The following is a 21,093-nucleotide window of genomic DNA, read 5'->3' as shown; positions in this document are numbered from 1 at the left end:
TTGGAGTGAAGGGCAGTGGAATTTACTAGAATTGCAATTCAAAGAAACCCAGCACAGGTACATGATTTCACCAAGTGCGTCATGTTCCTTGATCAACATCTTTATTGATCCTGGAGCAGCATTCCAATCAACCAATCAGATTTGTGGGACAAGTTTACAGTTGATATCGCATTACAACCAGGGTTAGATGCGTCTACATCAGTGTTATTCACCTATCATTTCCCTCTTTTGGTTTGGGACTAGGGATAAGGTTAGGACATTATTTGAAGAGAAATGTTATTCCACGATGTTATTCTCGTGCTGACTGACAGATCCAATGTGTGTGCACAAAGATGTCTCAGAAAGCGCACAATTCCGATATACACCGGTCTATGATATACGCAGAATTACAGTATTTCACAATATCTGTCTTGGCGAGTATTCACGCAAACCATAAGATTGTGGCCAAAACTGGTACTTCAGGTGTATCCTCTCCCCCCCGACTCGAGGTTGCCAGATAGGCTGCAGGATCCAGCCGGAAAGTTTGTGCCTGCAGCTGTGGTAACTAGGGCAGATCTGGCAACCCGGATGCCCAAACACTACTGACTTCATGATTGGTCGATAGGTGGAGGGCGGAGCTTCAGGCCAAAACACAACATGACATCATCAACATCAGTTGAGGGCTGCAACAACTTTTAAATGACAATATCCTGGCCGGACCAAGTATTTGAAATGAACATGATTTCTTAATGTCTAGTGACATATCAGGGCCATTTTATGATTAATTGAAATACATTTCTTACATACAGTTCTTTCAACTCTTGGGGAAAAACATCTTATTTGTTACATTATATTAGATCTGTGTGGTACAGTAGACCTTAATATATAGACTGTCAGTTTCATTAATGTTAATCAAGCAATTGTGGTATCATGGAGAAAAAAATGTTTATTTTTTCTATAGATTTGACTATAGAAGTTTTGACTTGATGTGTGCCAAATTTGGTGTTATTACCAGGGATTTTAAGGTGTGGTTGCTTGGTGATTTTGTTTTGGAACAAATTTTTCTCAAAATTAACTTTGCTGAGTCTATCGACTTATGTCTTACAGGTGCAGCGTAGTAATTTTTTTGTCAGATTCAAACAAATCATATATCATTTGAAAGGTTTTTTAATAGAGAATATGATTTGTATATCAATCATATATTGATTGTATATGTTGTGTGTGTGTACATATATATATATATATATATATATATATATATATATATATATATATATATATATATATATATATATATATATATATATATATATATATATATATATATATATATTGAAGAATGTCTTGCTTGACAAAATCACAGTGACCAGTAATTCTGTCTGTTAGTCTGTGTGGTTTTATAAAACCTTTGAGCTTATTTCTTTTTTAGTTTTTAGACTTAAAGTTTTGTCAAGCCTTTATTTATTGACATGGTTTGTCAATGAAATATGTTTTAGCTTCACATTTTTATAATTAAAATGACACAATTTAGTTAGTCTTTCAATTTCATTTCATTTTAAAGGTGCCCTATAATGAAAAATGTAATTAACCTTGCCATGTGAAATAATAAGAGTTCAAGTACATGGACATCAAATACAGTGAGTCTCAAATAGGGATGGCTCGATACCACAATTTTGGCTTCGGTAAGTACCGATATTAAAACGATACCACACGGTTTGATATTAGCGCGGGTATATTGCACAAGAATGAGAACAATTATGCAAGTTTTGAGTTTATAAATTGGGAAATTACCACAAATGTTCATTAGTAAATTAATCAGCAAAGATTATCACATCAAATCAGTCATTTGAAAACTTTCTTGTGAGAAATAATTTCAGCAAAAATCTCTCAAAATTAGCAAATTGCTTCTGGTTTCAAAAGACTGGTTTCAAAAGATAAGATTCTTATGTAAATCTTATTTATGAAAAACATCACGGAAAAATAAGTGATTTTCAACATAACGCCAACTGTGACGCAATCGCTGGGATAATTAACATGTGCGCCCCAACATTTGCAAGTTAGCCCATGTTCATTGTCAGGCGGAACTGATGGAGCCGAATCATCAGGACTGCAGATAAACAAGCGACACTCGAGGATAGCAAAAACAGCAGCTCTCATGGACACACGTCATGTTCCAGGCTGTGCAGGGGACTTTTGATACCCTTCCCACAGAAAAAAAATTGTCAACAATTTAATTCAAGGGCCAAGAGTTCGGCCCATTTCAAGCAAGTTTCACTCAGCGTCTTAAACTGAAGAAAGGGGCAATTACAACTGTATTCCTGCAAGCAGTTAGTAGTGATTTATCCACTTATTGACTGTTTAAACAATTTCTGATTAATTGAAAGTTTCTTAGAAAGACAGCTTTGTCTAGATAACGTAAGATGCTAGTACAGTAACAATAGGAAACTCCAAGTACCTTGTATAACCAAAACACCGGATAGTATACTGGTTTTGTCGGGGGGAAAGAAAAGCGTTCATGCGTGCGGTTGCCAGATTTCAGAGCTTTTCTGTGAAAAGAGCACGTATACTATTCAGTGTTTTACCTAAACATTTGCAATCTGGCAACCATATGCACGCGAGCACGGATGATCTGAAAATACCAATAAACAAGTAATCTGCATGTTCTGCTTAAAGTGTCATTCAGTCGGTCTTGTTCTGTCAGGATGGTCAGGACTCACGAGCCGCTTCCCTGAACTGCTGTGTACTGTGAGCTGCTGAAATAAGCCAATCAGAGCAGAACTCTGCATTAATATTCATGTCCCTTCCAAATAAGGCAAAAACACAGCATTACATCCTAGGGACAATGTATAGGGTTGTAAATGGAACTGTAAAACCGTATCGGGACAATATTTGCCCTTAAATAAGCCACATATCCTCTTTGTAGATATCAGAGAACAATTTAACATATTGTTTCAAATCATTCTAGGGCACCTTTAATTATTTTATTTGTTAATAATTATTTGTAATGCAATTCTGAAAGTTGCTCAACCCTGTTAGATATATTCTTAAAAATATTACATAACAAAACATAACATTTAAGTAAAGCATCTATGTGAGGCTTGTCACAGCTAAACGAATGTTTTACTGTTTGTTTTGCATCTGTCTGAGCTGTCCTACTAACCTAAGCTCCCCCTCTTCCTACACAACCTAGGCGCCCGTGTGGGCCAGATACTTTCAAAACTACCCTAAAAAAACTTTTAATGTAATTCTCACTTTGATTTTGTAGCCTGATTTCACTGCAGACCAACACTTCGACATACTGTTTTTTATTATTCCCTCTGTTAGATCTACTTGAAAAAGATGAAATGTTTTGTTCTGCTGCAGATTTTCGAAGTGAACCTTTTTTTATTTTTTTAATCTAATACCATTTTAGTAGAGGTGCCATTTTATAACGGTCTTCAGTGAGTTTTTCTAAGTTGAAATGTTTGCTTGAAAATAACATGGATGATAGACTAGGTCTTATTAGAAGACAGTTAAGAACCTTGCCACATCCATCAGGTGATTTCTCTAAAAAGAATAAGGCATGTATTGCAGTGTTCTCATAATGGGACATTTTTCATGTTGATGGTGGTCGTGCAAACAGAGCATTTTTCAGTGTTCTCTATGAAGCTTTGGCCCTGCGCTACACTGTTACGCTATTGTTCTATACATGCTCGCCAGGGACGGCGCCCTGCTTCTCAGAATGGAAGGAAAGCCTTGCATTGAAAGAGAGACGTCTTTCTACAGTTTTTTTTCTTTCTTTTCTGTAGTGTTCAAACAATGCTTCAAATGAAAAGGCAGGCCTTGTGCAGGGAAACATAAGAACAAGTCTTCTCAAGGATGGCTGTTCTTGAATTGAGCTCTCAGTCAGTCCCATATGTACAGTACAATCGTCTGAAGGGCGTAGTAGTTAAAGATCTGGGTAAAGATATCTGTAAGATTGTAGGTACAAACCTATGTGTTGTGATCCAAGAGCAGGGTTATTATCATTTAGCGAAACTAAAACCATACAAAAAGTTAATTACTTGAAATAAAACAAACATTAACTGGAATAAAACTTAGCTTATTTTATTTCAGCTATAGTTGCAAATGCAACATTTCTCATTTTGTTTAGTTTGTTGAAGAACTAACATAACTAAAACTAAATAAACTTAACTAAAACTTAATACAAATTATAGACATAAAAATGACAAAAAGCACAACAAAACATGACAACATTGTCAAAACGATCCCCATTCACACCGATCCACGAAAATGATTGAAGCGCTGCATTATGCTGCCAGGCCAGTAGTTGGCGATGTCACTTTGTAAAGAAACATGACATGCCTATAAGAGGGAATGCATCTACGTCACTTTCCCGCCAGAATACGCCCCCGGCTCAGACAGGGCTGGGTGGCAGAAGAGCTGCTGCGTGACTGCAGTTAATAGAGGAAACCGCGAATAGAGCAAACGATTAACAGTTTAAACTAACGGTTGTGCTCGATATAGTGGTCCTTACAACTTATCAAAGATTCAGTGATCCATGGATATTGACTTGTAGCCAGGAATCATGTTTTCCTGAAATTTTTATGAGCCTGATTTTGACATGCTTATTTATAACTTTCAGTCATCACATTTTTTGAGTGAATCCCCCGTGTATATACGGATGGGTCAGTGTATTGAAACGTGTGTGGCTGCTTGTCAAGAATGAAAAAACAAAAGTTTTATTCAAATTCTGAATATATTATAGACCTATTAATACAAAGACAGTGTGCAAAGAGCACTCCCTTTATAATCAGTAAACGCTGTCACTCATTTAATAAAAAGAAATCTCACAAAGTTCTGCTATATTAGTGAAGCTGGTGTACAATGAATCTCTTATTTTCACAATGTCTGCACTTATAGAGACATGCGTGTAAACTGAACTCAGCAACTGGACAAACACTCATGAGTGAGTGATGCGGTGAGTTGATTCTAAATTCAACACGTGTGATTGGCCAACTGCGTTGTAGAAATCTACAAACATGTCTGTGATTGACTACATTACTCACCGGAGCAAAAACAAGTTTGACGAGTACGAATGCAGATACACACTAGATCTTTTGCTAGCTCCTTTTCGCGAATAATATGCTATTATTACGAATTCTTACAGAGGAGTACGAGGATTACAGATCCTAGACAAGCTGTTATTGTGCAGCTTATCCGGAACAGCGATGTCCGTGGTCAAAAATCTGGCTGATGAGCTTCATGTCCGGTGTGCGACCCCTTTAGGCATAATCGGCTTAAGAACATGCATTTAAACACACTCAGTGTTCTTTTCCTCTCTATGCAGTTTTTTTTTAAAGTTTTATTTATCGAAAATGTTCTTTTATATATTTGTGTGATGTTCTGTATTTCGATTGCGGCTTTAAAATGTTATGAAAAAAAAAAAAAAAACGTTTTAAGAATGTTTATTCACCACATTACATTTTATTTAAACCTGAATAAGAAAGCCATTGTCAGTTCGTCTGTCAGTTGGCAGTTTTGGTCGCTTTATTTAAAGTTGTTGCTGTGTGCAATGTGTAAAGGAAAATAAAAATGTTTTACCCTCCTGCTGACGTGTCGTGCCCCTCCCAGCCCATTCACACACACATAGATGATTCGACTATCAGTCGACTAAAGAAAGATTCGACAATTTTGATTCAAATGTGTACATTTCTTAGTCGGGGACACCCCTAATTATTATTAAGTGGTTACACCATGACATTACATTTAAACCTGCTTAAATTGTATACCTTTTTTCACAACCATATGAAAACATGTGAATGCAAAGATTTGTTTATGCTTCAATAGACTACATTTCTCAAACACATACTTGTGCCTACATGATCTAAAGCACTATATTGGAGACCTCATCAATTAAAGTGGTTGTGCGCTCACATTTCCTTTTAAATCTTGAGCGATGAGTGACACGTCTTACTTCTCCACAGCTGTATACATGAGCGAATGGGAGCGGAGCAAACCTAAGCCCCTGCAGCCTGCGGAGGAAGAGTCAGCGGAAGCCGCACCAACGGAAGCTAAAGTCCCGGAAGAGAACCAACCAGGGGACTCAAGCGAAGAGACATCAAGCCAACAACCTCCAGCTTCGGCTGGCGTGACCTACGAGCTTTGCGCCGGCTTGGTGGACAAACCCAACCTTTCTCTAGAGGAGATCGCCAGGCAGGAGGTGCTGGAAGAGTGCGGCTTTGATGTGCCAGTCACCAAACTGAGAAAGATCACGTCATACAGGTGAGAACCCGGCTAAAGTAAGTCACATTTCTTATGGCAAGTTTGTAGGTGCAATACACACATGAAGTTCATTAGCAATCGATCCAAAGCAATTACTTGTTGGGTCATGTGATGCTAAACAAACTCTATTATCATCTATTATCAGCTACATTGTGATGAGAAATGGCATAACATTAAGTTTAAATAAGTTTATGGATAAAGGTTATTTCTTGTAAATGGTGTCAGAGGTAATGTATTTTGGTGATGTCATTGTGTTTAAAATACTTAAAGCTGCAGCTTGTGCTAATAACGGATGTGAGAAATTTAGCAGCTTTCAAGTGTGAAAGTCACTAATAATAACACAAGCAGTTTTGTCACTGATAATGAAACAAGAAGTGAGGTTTATTCAAGCTTATTTATTTTCTTTGTTAGACGTTTCTCTGTAATACATCTGATTGGTCAATCGCAGCATTCTGCAGTCAGCCTGATCACCCCGTAAATGTTTATTATACACCAATCAGTTATAACATCATGACATTATGAACAGGTGAAGTGAATAACACTGATCTTCTCTTCATCACCGCACCTGTTAGTGGGTGGGATATATTAGGCAGCAAGTGAACATTTTGTCCTTAAAGTTGATGTGTTAGAAGCAAGAAAAATGGGCAAGCGTAAGGATTTGAGCAACTTTGACAAGGGTCAAATTGTTATGGCTAGCCGACTGGGTCAGAGCATCTCCAGAACTGCAGCTCTTGTGGGGTGTTCCCGGTCTGCAGTGGTCAGTATCTATCAAAATTGGTCCAAGGAAGGAACAGTGGTGAACCGGCGACAGGGTCATGGTCAAGGCTCACTGATGCATGTCGGGAGCGAAGGCTGGCCTGTGTGGTCTGATCAAGCAGACGAGAGACCGTAGCTCAAATTGCTCAAGAAGTTAATGCTGGTACTTATAGAAAGGTGTCAGGATACATACATACACAGCATCATTTGTATGGGCTACATAGCCACAAACCAATCAGGGTGCTCATGCTGAAACCTGTCCACCGCCCAAAGAGGCAACAGTAGAGTGGGCACAGTAGTGTCAGAACTGAACCATAGAGCAATGGAAGAAGAGTGCTCTGGTCTGATGAATCATGTTTTCTTTTACATCATGTGGATGGCCGGATGCGTGTGCATCGCTTACCTGGGGGACACAAGGCCGGCGTGCTTTGGACCATGTTCTGCTTGAAAACCCATGGATCCATCCATCCATGTGGATGTTACTTTGACATTTACCACCTACCTAAGCATTGTTGCAGAACATGTACACCCTTTCTTGGAAACGGTATTCCCTGGTGGCTGTGGCCTCTTTTAACAGGATATTGGGCTCTGCCACAAAGAAAAAATGGTTTGGGTTGAGGAGCAGAACAACGAGTTTGAGGTGTTGACTTGGCCTCTAAAGATCTCCATCAAATCGAGCATTTGTGGGATGTGCTGAACAAACAAGTCTGATTCATCGAGGCCCACCTCGCAACTTACAGGACATATATATATAATGCATACATACACTACTTTAATACTATTACTATCAGTACAATTTTTTGAAAGAGTTTAACAGTAACAGTAAAGGCATTTATAATTTTTACAGAGGATTTCTGTTTTAAATGAATGATTGTTTTAAACATACTATTTATCAAAGAATCCTAAAAAAATATATTATATTTCCCAGAAAAATATTAAGCAGCACAAATGAAGACCAAATCAATATATTAGAATGATTTTTGAAGGATCATGTGACACTAAAGCCTGAAGTAACGGCTGCTGAATAATTCAGCTTTGCCATCACAGGAATAAATCACATTTTAAAATGTATTTAAAAAATATTTTAAAATCTAATAGTATTTTACCACATTATTTTTATATCCGATAAATGCAGCTTCTGTGAGCATTAAGAGGCTTCTTTTAAGAAAATCCCCAAACTTTTGAGTGGTAGTTTCTAGAGAGTGTGGTAGAGAGGAATGTATAAATGTCTGCTAATATGCACTTTGTCATGACGGACATACATTTTTATCTCAACGTATTCTTGTCTCCCATTTTAATATTTAACCTTCCTCTTGATCATTGGCTGGTAAACCCTAGAGGAAGGAACCTCAGATAAAGTATTCAGGGGTTAAATGTGTCCAAAACTCATCTGTAAAGAAAGATGAAACAGTGCTGCATTATTCTCTTATCAGTCTTCATTGAGGAGAGTGTCGTAAACCCCTGCCGCCTCGCACCTGCCAGAGTCACACACCTGTCTGTGTGAACCTGCAACATGTTTGTGACCTGTTCGGCCATCTCTGATTTGCTATAGTACAACATCGGGTGCGTTTACATGCACACCAGTAAGCTGATAACTCAAAAAATCAGCTTATGGAAATAATCAGTTTTACATGCCATTAAACTGACAATGCAAGTAAACCGCGTTTACATGACTTTAATAATAAACCGGGTTATTTCCTCGTAGTGACGTCAAAAATAATAAATGTCCCTATCTTACTCAGAGTATTCCAAACGTTATGTCAGTTGTGATGTTAGATAAAGCGTGCACCGTGTCAGCTGGAGATTTGCGGCTCCTATTATACCTCATGCAGTTACAGATGCAGCATTTTGACTGAAACTCTTCTACTTCTGCTGCTGCATTAAAAGAGTCTGCGTTTGTGAAATATGTCCTTATTTCATGCAAAACGCTTGCTCGCTCTGTCTGGATGCGTTTAAAACTGCTGTAAGTTTGCGTCTTTGTCACCTATCACACTGTGCAATGTGCATTTCAATAAGCCGACAGAAAGCAGGTTAATGCGTTTACATGCTGCGCAAAATCAGGGTAAGAGGCAAAAAACGACCTGTCCCGACCGGTTTATGCTTACGCCGTTTATGACCTTACTCCAATAAAAGAAAACAGGTTACCGCGTTTACATGACCATTTTCATTGTCGGCTTATTAGGCATATTCGGCTTAAGAATGTGCATGTAAACGCAACTATTGAGTCAGAATCACCTGCCAACTGCACCATCACAAACACCTGTGGACCTTATGCTGCACCTGCTGCTTTTATGGGCTGGGTAGAGACATGAAGGAATGCAGAGTGGATGACCTACTTCTGATTGATTGGTACACATTGAAATTTGTTACATTGCCTCAGCCACGTCGGCATCAACGCTTCTCATTTACTTTGAATGGGTGACGTCATGCGATGCAAACTGAATTGTGGTTTGTGTGCCATCGACAGAATTTGAAAAGTGATACATTTTTCTAGTGCTAATGCAGGCGTCAGCCATCAGATCGCCCATACCAATGCCTTAACGCAGATGCTAGCCAATTGCGTTCATGCAACACTGGAAAAGTAATATGATTGGCTGTTGTCACTATGACGGTCTCAACAAGTCTTAAGTTTAATGGTAGTCTTAGCTTGTTGGTCTGATGTCACTGCTCATAGGTCAATATTTATCCTTATTTGCATATATTTAATATTTATATTTAAATTGATACTTTTTTCTGGCGTCTTTGATGAATGATAAGTGAATGGCACTGTAAATGTGACTTGACTGTAAGCAGGACATTCCTTACCATGTTAATGGTACACATTCAAGTTGTGCTCCGTTAAACTTGTTCATAGTTAGACTTTTAAAGATGATATATTTGTAGAAAATATTTAGCCATATCCCAACTTGTAGACAACAAAGTAAGCCATTTGTAGTTTAAAGGAGTCATGAACTGCATTGTTTTATAATGTTTCCTGTGGTGCACTTATAATGTTACTATGATTTTTACATGAAAAATGATCATAATTTAGAAATTAAAGGCATTTTTCCTACCCTGATTTGAACGCTCTGTTTGAAGGGGCGTGTCTGCTGTGAGACTTCAATTTAAACGCCCACTGCTGTGATTGGCTGACATCTTTGCATATGAAATAGCTGAGTATTACATGTGTAACTCTTTGGAAAACTTTTAGCATGTTTTTACTATTAAAGCTCTCTCGGGTAATTAATTGTGAAAAGTGTTGATTATAGCAATATATTTAGATCTATGGCATTATATTTAGATCGTGGCATAACGTAAAAGTCTATTTGCAAAGCCTGCACCAAAATTGCAACCAATTTCCCAATGAAACCACAGTGAGATGTACCAAATGCAAATAAATCATGCTTAACTGAGACATAATAAATAAGCACATTCCTAGCACTAGGATCTTTGGAAGGTAATGTTATTTGTAGTCCATCCTGTGTTGCTCTTCTTTCCTCGTCATCTCACTAACAAGCCAGTAGGCGGGGCCAAAGTTGCAATGATGATGTAGGCGTTGATTTCCTTCAGCAGAGGCGGTCTTTCACCATAGACAAGCACATTCCACAATAATTCCGTTATATGGGCTCATTATCTTGGTTATAATAAGCTGTTTTTGGACTAACAAGTCAACTCACGTTTTGAGTTCTGAAACCTAACAGGATATAACAGGATATTCATATAGTATGATGACCTCAAATATGTCAAAAGCTCAAGGAAAATTTTATGACACCTTCGATTCTCCCAAAAAATGTAAACACTTTGGCTCTATTAAAACATTGTTTATGTAATTCTTTTTGAAATTCTGTTTGCTAAGGCTAGTATCACAGAAATTAAGCCAAGTTATTTTGGGCAGTACTTTCTCTGTCTCCTAAAGAGAGGAAACTGTATACTATCTTTTGTGTTGAAACCATTATGAAACTGGAATTGTCCAAAGATTTATTAGACAGCGATGTCTTCTGGGCCCATAAGTAGGAGGAGGGCTTTAGAATAGTTCATTTGTCACGTCACATTTTTTCATTGGTGACAGACAGTGTCCTGGAGATCCTCTTGAAATCCGTCCTCTCAGATGTAGAGTCATGTTTTGCAACACACTCATTATGGTTAGTTTAAACGCATCCTCGAAAGTGATTGCTGGGGCTTGTTCCATTTTTACCTCCTCGGGCCATCATACATCACTTCGATTGTATGCAGACATCACTGCCTTCTAATTTTCTTCCATATTTCATGAGCTCATTTCAAAAAATCTGTTTCAGGCTACAAAAATACTAAGAAAAGAAGGGGCTTTTGCAAGCTTCCTATCTCTGTAATGCTCTGGTGTTAAGGAGATATCCATGGTGATGTCTCCATGACGGAGTCTCAGGTGAGATAACGCCTCAGCCACAGTGGCGCTTACCGGATTGTTGTCTATTAAGGTATCAGAGGTCTTGCTTTATGCCTTCAGGTCCTCACAGTAGACCCCCTTTGCCCTTGCCTAGTCCTCATTGGACAATAGCAATTTCACAAAAACTACTTGAATTGTGTATATTTTCTTATCTATAAATCCCTAATGGGTTTTGGAATAGTCATTGAATGGATGGTAATTGTTTTCATCTAGAATAGTTTATTTTTGCTCATTAAGTGACTTTAACAAGTTACTTGCCAGCCATCTTGGCAACACCGCCAGGCAATTTGTTTCCAAGTTGGTAATAAGCATACAGAGATCTGAATGAATGTGGAAAGATAAAAATGTATCAAGCTGTTTGCCACGATTACATTTCAAAAGGAGTTACATGTGACAAGACTGGTACAGAATTTAACCATTATTTTAGCATAAAATGTGCTTAAATTATGCTGAAAATGTATTAAGCTGTTTGTCAACATTTCAAATCTGGGATAAAATCTAACAATAATTGCATTTACGTTATTAAGTAAAAATGTGGCTCCTTTTTCTTAAAAGGTGTAAAAAAGTTACTCAGCTATTTGTCAAGGTTAAATTTCAAGTACTTTTCAAAACAGGCATAAAATCAAACAACAGTTGATATTAGCATTAATGTGGCAAAAACATTGCGTAAACCATGTTAAAATATACTAAGCTATTTGTCGTTACACTTCAAATCAGGAATAAAATTTGCCTACAAAACTGTATTTAGCAGGAGCATCATGCTAAAATGTACTAAGATGTTTACATTTCAATAACATTTCAAATCAGGAATACAGTCTAACCACTATAGTTAGCATTAACTTTTATTTAGCAAAAACAGCTTCTTTAGCTTAAATAATGTTAATGAACTAAGCTATTTGTCAAGGTTACATTCCAATAACATTTCATGTCAAATAAAATCTTACAACGGTCGCATTTAGCATTAGCATTTATTTAGCCAACATGTGGGTGATTCTATAATTGCGTCTAAAGTTTTTGTGTCTAAAGTCATTTTTTTACTCTTTTTACCAAATGGTTATATTTCTAATTATTTTAATTGTCATGGATCACAATATGAGACAGGCCATAAAATAATATCATTTTTAATTTTTCGTAAATAGCTGAAAATCATGATTTCTTATTGTCTGAATAAGTCAGTGTATTTTTTCCCATCATGTATCATTGTGTAATCAAAATATTTTGCTTTACTTTTCTTTTGGTAATATTTAATTTATTTTGTTAATAAAAGTTAATTTCCTAAATAGTTATTTCCCTAATTCTACAACATTAAATTGTTTAAAACTAACTTGTATCTTATGAAAATGTGTGTACTTCACATGCGTCTATTCTTTTACCATAACGTACTTTGCCTTTAAATTAACAGAATTATCTCCCACAACTATGCAAGATACAGGAAATGATGTCACTTTCACCAAGTTCTTTCACCAAGAAGAGTTATTATCCAAATTGTTACCAGGATATCAAAAGAAAAACAGAAATTATCACACTGTTTAAAAAAAAAAAAAAAGAAGTATTTTAATCATGGTTTCATTAGTGTCATGTGCCCTTAGCATTTATGCTAGCAAGTGGAGTTTTTTGGCTAAAGTTTTAAATGGTCAATTCTGTTACCATCAAACTCTGTTACCAAAGTTTTTTTTCCACACATTATCTAATTTGTCTGTAACAGAGTTGATAAACAATACTATAAAGAAATTACTTTTTCGTTGAAAAAAAAATATTAAAATGTAATATGTTTTCAATCATAGAATCACTCATGTGGCTTATTTAGCTATCATGTTGAAATGTACTAAACTATTTGTGATTTCAACAGCATTCGAAATCAGGATTAAGTCTAATAATTGTATTAAGAGTTGGCATTTTTTTAGCCAACATGGGGCTTATTTATCTTAAAGGGATAGTTCACCCAAAAATGAAATTAATACAGGTTTGGAACAACTTGAGGGTGTGTAAATGATGACAGACACCCAAGATGTTCCAAACCTGCATGAATGTCTTTCTTCTGCAGAAAACCAAAAAATATATTTTAAAGAATGTTGGAAACCAAACAGTTGATGAGCCCCATTAACTTCCATAGTATTTTTGGGGAGGTGAACTATCCCTTTAAATCACGCGTCGCCAGGTTTGTACGTTCTTGGATTGCTCTTTTTGCCGTGTCATTATCGAGTGTCCTGAACCTCTTGTGCTTTCCTCCCCCACAGGTCAGGAGTCGGAGTGACTGGATCGAAGCAGACCATGTTCTACGCCGAGGTGTCCGATGAGAATCGCGTAGGAGAGGGAGGAGGTAAACCCCAGGAGGGCGAATTGATCGAGGTAGTCAAAGTTCCCCTGCACGAAGCCATGACCTTCGCCTTTGACGAGAGCATCCCGAAAACGATGGGCGTCATTTTCAGCTTCATCTGGTTCCACAGCAACATGTCGCCGAAATATAAGATCTCCACCAATGTGTAACGTAACAGTTTCAAGCCATTTTCCGATATTCAAGTCATTACATACATTTTTATATATAGTAATCAAAATGGTCACTAACTGTTACTTTTTTTCTGTTATTTCTTACACTTTTATCTGTCCGTTGTGGTTATAGCTATTGTCTTATTTTAACTGAAGCGGCACATGTGTGCTGTCCGCTTTCCAGGGGAGCTGACACGTCCCAATCGGTTAACCGTAGAACTGAAGAGGTTCATTGTGAGTTTGTTTTGTGTAACCGGATGCTTTGTTTTTAACATGTCAGGAATTTCAGCCAGCCATTTGAAATCGCACCACAGCCCTTAAAGACTTTGTAATGGTGATCTATTCCACTCTAATTTGAGAGGGCTAGATCTGAAAGACCGTGTTGATACCATCAGAGAGAGCACTTCAGACCTGGATTATTCACGATTGAAGCTGTACAATGTGGTCAGAAAGTGACCGTATATAGCCATATTCAAATTTTGCCGTTTGAAGAATAACAATCGTTCAAAAGTAAATAATCACAATAATACATGTGAATTATATGTAAACAACACAGGCAGCTACCCAAATGAGCCACTTCTTGAAAACAATCATTGACAGAAAAACTATTACGCTCTTGCACATATCTCAGGTCCAAAGCTGACTTTGGGACATTCAGGGTTAGTGACAATGCTGAAAAATACTGAGGTGTTTTTTATTGCCGATTAACAATAAGTTGATATTCTAAGTGTGTTTTTGCACAGAATTTATGAAATATCTACTACAAAAACCTAAAGTATGAGTACAGTACTAGTACTACAGGTTTAAAGCTGCTTTGCCATAATCATAATCGTAACTGTAACAACATTATGAATTCTTTCAGAACTTACGGAATAGAATATTTTAGGGGTGCATGAGCTTGCCTGCTGAAGTTGAAAAAGAAAAAGTAGAAAATTATTTTCAAATACCATATAGTGTCTGGTACCTCCTAAAGTCACAGGAACAAAAAGTAGTGGCTTTCTAAAATCCCTTGAATACTTGAAAATCATTTGCATTACTGTTGCGGTTTACCGTATGAATATATAGGGTTATGAGTATAAATGCTTGAATATAATCAATATACCCTCAATATTCTCCATGATACCTCCAAGATTTGAGAGGCTGCTTGCAACTTGCAAACGTTTTAAGGTGAGCTGAAGCTTTCTGAATCAGATTCTTGCTCTGTTTAGTTCCGTTCAAATTCTCTCAAGCACAAAGCATTCACTAGTTTTTTTCAATCAGTCGATCCGTCAATAATTTTATTAATCCTATATCTTGTTGGCTTAATTATTTTGTGAAGGATATTGAAGTGCACAAACATTTGTTAATGCTATCTTTGTTCTTGTCTTGACAACTTTCATGGCCATGCTAAATAAATTCAATATTGTCAGCTGATTGGATCTTATTGTAAAGCATTTCTTCTGTCCTATCACTGTACTTGGTCTATATTCTGTTGTGATTGAGTGTTATAACTTTATCAATACATATGGTCAGTGTGCTAATTCACAAATTACAATGTTCATATAATCAGTCAAAATGAGGACAAGCAGGACTGGTTTGGTCCACGATGGCAGTGTTTTTAACTTTTAAAGTATGCAAATGAGACATTTAAGAATTATGCATTTGTTTTGGGAGCATTATTTCTTATCACGATGCCTCAGATATCATTCCCTCATTTTCTTAATCTCTTATAAAATAAATTCTGAACTTTTTTGAGTGTTTTGTACGTTTATCTCAGGATAGGGCTTTGTTTCTTTTTTTAAAAAAAATTACAGTTTTTTTTTTTTTAATTGCTTAGAATTTCTCAAAATATGGCTCCTTTTCTCTAAACTCAAATACATGTCAAACATCACACATCTCTTGCAAAACAAACACTTGCAAAACTATTTTAACTCTTCTAAAAGTTGTTCCCTTTCAGTTGTTTCAGGGATCACGATATGTCAGTGATGCAGACGTAACGTCTCCATTCCCTCCTTCAGGAAACGAGGGCTAAAAACATAACCAAAACGTTCCCTTTTAGTTGGTCAAGTTGGACATTATGTTGACGTATTGATGTTTATATAATGTCTCCGTTCCCTCCTTCAGGGAACCAGGGTTAAATGCACAACTGAGTCGTTCCCGTTCAATCAGTCACGTTCAACATTACCAATGTATTTATATCCTAGTATGAAATGTCTCCGTTCCCTCCTTTAGGGAACGAGGGTTAAATACATAACCAAGACGTTCCCTTTCAGTCAGTCACGTTCAACATCATGTTGACGTTGCCGAAGTATTTGGATCCCGATATGTGACATCTCCGATTCCTCCTTCAGAAAATGAGGGTTAAATACGTAACCAAGTCGTTCCCTTTCAATTGGTCACTTTCAACATTATGTTGACATCACACAACATATTGGGATCCAGATATAATGTCTCTTTTCCTCCTTCAAGGAATGAGGGTTAAATTTGTAACATGGCGTTCCCTTTCAGTCAGTCATGTTCAGCATCATGTTGACGTCGATGACGTATTTGGATCCCGATATGTGACATCTCCAATTCCTCCTTCAAAGAACGAGGGTTAAATACGTAACCAAGTCGTTCCCTTTCAATTGGTCACTTTCGACATTATGTTGACATCACACAACGTATTGGGATCCAGATATGTAATGTCTCTCTTCCTCCTTCAAGGAATGAGGGTTAAATTTGTAACATGGCGTTCCCTTTCAGTCAGTCACGTTCAACATCATGTTGACGTCGACGACGTATTTGGATCCCGATATGTGACATCTCCGACTCCTTCAGAGAACGAGGGTTAAATAGGTAATCAAGACCTTCTTTCATCGGCCACATTCTACATCATGTTGACGTCACCGGCGTATTTGGGTCCCAGTATGTACCTCTTCGTTCCCTCCTTCAGGGAACGAGGTTTAGATACGTTACTGAGGCATTACCTTTCAGTCCGTCACGTTCAACATTATGTTGACCTCACCGGCGTATTTGGGTCCCAGTACGTACCTCTCCGTTCCCTCCTTCAGGGAACGAGGTTTAGATACGTTACTTAGGCATTACCTTTCAATCGGTCACGTTCAACATTATATTGACGTCACCGGTGTATTGATGTCAATATAATGTCTCCGTTCTCTCTTTCAGGGAACGAGGGTTAAATACGTAACCAAGTCGTTCCCTTTCAATTGGTCATTTTCGACATTATGTTGACATCACACAACGTATTGGGATCCAGATATGTAATGTCTCTTTTCCTCCTTCAAGGAATGAGGGTTAAATTTGTAACATGACGTTGCCTTTCAGTCAGTCACGTTCAACATCATGTTGACGTCACCGACGTATTTGGATCCCGATATGTGACGTCTCCGATTCCTCCTTTAGAGAACGAGGGTTAAATACGTAATCAAGACTTTCTTTTATCGGTTACGTTTGACATTATGTTGATCTCACTGTCATATTTGTGTCCCAGCATGTACGTCTCCGTTCCCTCCTTCAGGGAACGAGGTTTAAATACGTAACTGAGGCGTTACCTTTCAATCGGTCTCGTTCAACATTATGTTGACGTCACCAACGTATTTGTATCCCAGTATGTACATCTCTGTTCCCTCCTTCAGGGAACGAGGGTTAAATACATAGCCAAGCCGTTCCCTTTCAATCGGTCACGGTCAACATTATGTTGACGTCACCGGCGTATTTGGGTCCCAGTAGGAAACGTCTCTGTTCCCTCCTTCAGGGAACGAGGATTAAATACGTAACCGATGCGTTCCCTTTCAACCGGTCACGTTTGAGATTATGTTGAAGTCACCGACATATATGGATCCCAGTATGTACGTCAACGTTTCCTCCTTCAGGGAAGGAGATTTAAATACGTAACTGAGGCGTTCCCTTTTAATCGGTCTCGTTCAACATTATGTTGACGTCCCCGATGTATTGATGTCAACATAATGTCTCGGTTCTCTCCTTCAGGGAACGAGGTTTAAATACGTACCTAAAAATACGTTTAGATGCATTCCCTTTCAATCGGTCACGTTTGACATTATGTTGAAGTCACCGGCATATTGGGATCCCGATATGTGACGTCTCTGTTCCCTCCTTCAGGGAACGAGGGTTAAATACGTAATCAAGGCTTTCCCTTTCAATCAAATGTTGAAGTGACCGGCGTATTGGGATCCCGATATGTCAGGGACGTAACATCTCAGTTCCCTCCTTCAGGGAACGAGGGTTAAATACGTAACCGAGACATTTTTATAGCAACTCTACACTCAGACCATTAAATGATTAGCTATATACATGCTACACAACAATGTTTGTCTTGTTGTTGAACTTTACAGTTATTGAACTGAACTGAATCAACACTGAACTCTATAATGGCACTATTGTTTTTTTTAAAGCTGCTTTACAGAAGAATTTGAATTTGTTACTATTGTGAAGCTGCTTTGAAATGATCAGTAATGTATAAAGTGCGTTAGAAATAAAGGCGAAATATGTATATTCCGTTTGTTTTTACAAAATAAATAGCAAGGGTGAAAATTGTATTTGTTTCTCAAAACACTGAGTTTTGATTTCTAAAGGATCCGATTAGGTATATTTAAACTTTAAATAGAAATGCAAGAGGGGAAAAATAATGTATTTCGTTTTGATTAAAAAGTGATCAAATGATGTGTTTTCACTGATCGTTGGCTGCAGGAAATCTGTAAATGATTGTGGCATTTAAATGCCAGTGTTTCTCAAATGAAATACAAGAGCTGTTGGTTTTGAATGATGCGTCTAATGTAGAGAACTGTGTTTAGCATTTTACAAAAAGTTTTCAATTGCAACCTGCTAAGTGCAAAACATAAAATGTGCTTAGTGGGCCTCAAATACCACTTTTAGTGTGTAAGCAATTTATAAAAATAAAAAAACTGTAATAAATTGTTGATTTATTGTCATGTGCCACTGTTACTAATGCTTGATTTTCAGACTCAGTATTTCATGAAAGGTGTTTTTAATGTCTTTTTATCTCTTCTTCTTTTTTTGGATCTCACAACATTTGTTTACAGATTGTTTTAATTTATGGCACCTTGAACGAATATATATATATATATATATATTTCAAATATGTAATATATATACACAATTACGGATCTTTTGAGATTTGAAAATATATATATTTCAAAAATGAAATATTGCATGTGCACTCTGTATTACATTGATCTGCATTCAGTTTAAATGAATAAAAAGGTTCCTGCCTTAGGTCATGGAGTCTACTTTCATCTGTCGAAAATCAACCTCAAAATCAACGGTAAAGTGATGAAATTACAGATAAATAATACATTTAAAGAGTTGTAAAAATTCACTCCTTGTCCTCATGCCACTCTTTTCTTTGGTTCCCCCCCACATTACCACACCTTTTGCTTGCGATCTGGCTTCCATGTGCCAAAAGACGTTGATGTTTTCATTCAAGCTGAGGGACCATTTATCAAGAACTTCTCTCTAGGGGTCAGAGCGCTCTTCGTTATAGAGATTCGAGAGGAGTTGAGTTGTCAAGGTAATGTTTGTTTTCGTCTGCTCTTTTTTAGGCACATTGGTAATCATTAGACAGCCTTACTGACGGATGTCCGGGGCGCGGGATTGTGGAGGAGGGACAGGTGGGAGGGTGGGTGAGGGGGTCACAAATAATAGCATTAAGTAACTAAGTGCAACTAGCACGACTTTGCTATAGCAACCGCACGCCTCAAAACAAGACATACAATGAGTGTGATCTGTGAGGCAGGGGAGAGGAGAAGACATGGCAAGGGCACCTAAGCGTGTTTTCTATGCTTCTTGATTTACTGATGTCTTTGTTTAGATGACCCACAAAGGGCTTGTGCACTGTACGCAGACTGAATATATTATCAATACAAAACAATTGCTCATTTGTCAACTGTACTAAGCCTTTTTTTGGCATTTAATGTAATGAACCGGCAACTGCTCTAGAGAGATGTGACGATTATTTCATAGTACACCCTAACGGGATTAGCTTGCTAATAGAAATTAATTATGGGGGTGGGACAAATTTACATGAGAATTTTATTTTGGTTGTGTTTCAGGTGCAGTCAATCATTAACCCTGTAAAGCCTGACATACAAAGCAATTGTCAGATAAAGCCATTTTTTAAGGCACTAAGTGTAAATAGCAGGTAGATTCTATTTACACGAAGTGAAAATAACATTTTCTCAGCCATAGATGTTATTTACCCAGTACAAATAGCTGTAGATGCTATTTACTAATTGAAAAGTTATATATTCTTTTTACACTATGTAAAAGTAGCAGTTCTTTGCAATATGTGTAAATAGTAATTTTAATGCTATTTATACTTTTTGACATGCATACTATTTGCACCTAAGTATTGTTGTACATAAACAGGATGCAATAATAACAATGTAAATTATTATTTATTAAAATTATTAAATGAATGCAGCCTTAATGGAACAATAAAAGCCCTCCCTATTTCTACCCAATTAATTATTTTATTATTATTAAATATATCTTTAGGCACTTTATTTCAATTTTCAGAACATTTTATTTGAAAGTAAATGTCTTTCCGATGTGATAGGAAAAGAGAGAAGAGCAAGCTCTGCAAAAGGCGGAGCTAGTGCAAAATTGCACTTGCCAACAAGGCACGCTATTTGCACTTGGTGTAAATAGACACTCTGCAAACCCTAACACTCAAAATAATTAACTGTTTTGAGTAGAACCAACACAAATTAAACAAATGAGTTCAATCAAATTAACTTTTATGAGAACAGAATTTTCTTTTGAGTGCACAAAACTGACACATTTGAAGTAATCTGAAATGTTTAATCGTTTTGAGTTTTATGAATTTGTTTCTTTTAATTTAAACAAGCTTAAATTTAACTGAAACTGGGGTGGGATTTATATTTCCCAGCATTTAATTGTTTGTGTGTGTGTGTGTGTGTGTGTGTGTGTGTGTGTGTGTGTGTGTGTGTGTGTGTGTGTGTGTGTGTGTGTTTGTGAGGACACAAATGTGTATAATGACATAGGTATGACATAGGTAACACTGTTTTAGCTTTACCCATTTAAAGTAACAGTTTCTATTCAGATTATCAGTCAAAATAATTTCAGATAATTTACCTCAGGCTGTCTGTTTTCAACTGAAGTTCTGTGAGGAATAATCTGAACAAAATGCGCACAGAATTAAATGGAGAATTATTGGCTGCAGT

At 37.1% G+C, this 21,093-nt stretch overlaps 1 protein-coding gene across 1 annotated transcript in view; it reads left to right on the top strand.

The window, feature by feature from the left end:
• Positions 1-16,734, top strand: part of nudt14 (nudix (nucleoside diphosphate linked moiety X)-type motif 14) — a 50,324-nt gene extending 33,590 nt beyond the window's left edge. The window contains exons 4-5 of the mRNA XM_067417008.1: positions 5,946-6,243; positions 13,639-16,734. Of these exons, the coding sequence (XP_067273109.1) occupies positions 5,946-6,243; positions 13,639-13,888 (548 nt within the window). The 3' untranslated portion in view covers positions 13,889-16,734. The remainder of the gene's footprint in view (positions 1-5,945; positions 6,244-13,638) is intronic.
• Positions 16,735-21,093: the final 4,359 nt, after the last annotated feature.

Source organism: Pseudorasbora parva, chromosome 15, assembly GCF_024679245.1.
Source record: "Pseudorasbora parva isolate DD20220531a chromosome 15, ASM2467924v1, whole genome shotgun sequence".
Lineage (NCBI taxonomy): Eukaryota > Metazoa > Chordata > Actinopteri > Cypriniformes > Gobionidae > Pseudorasbora > Pseudorasbora parva.
This window is presented reverse-complemented; position numbering and strand designations above follow the sequence as displayed.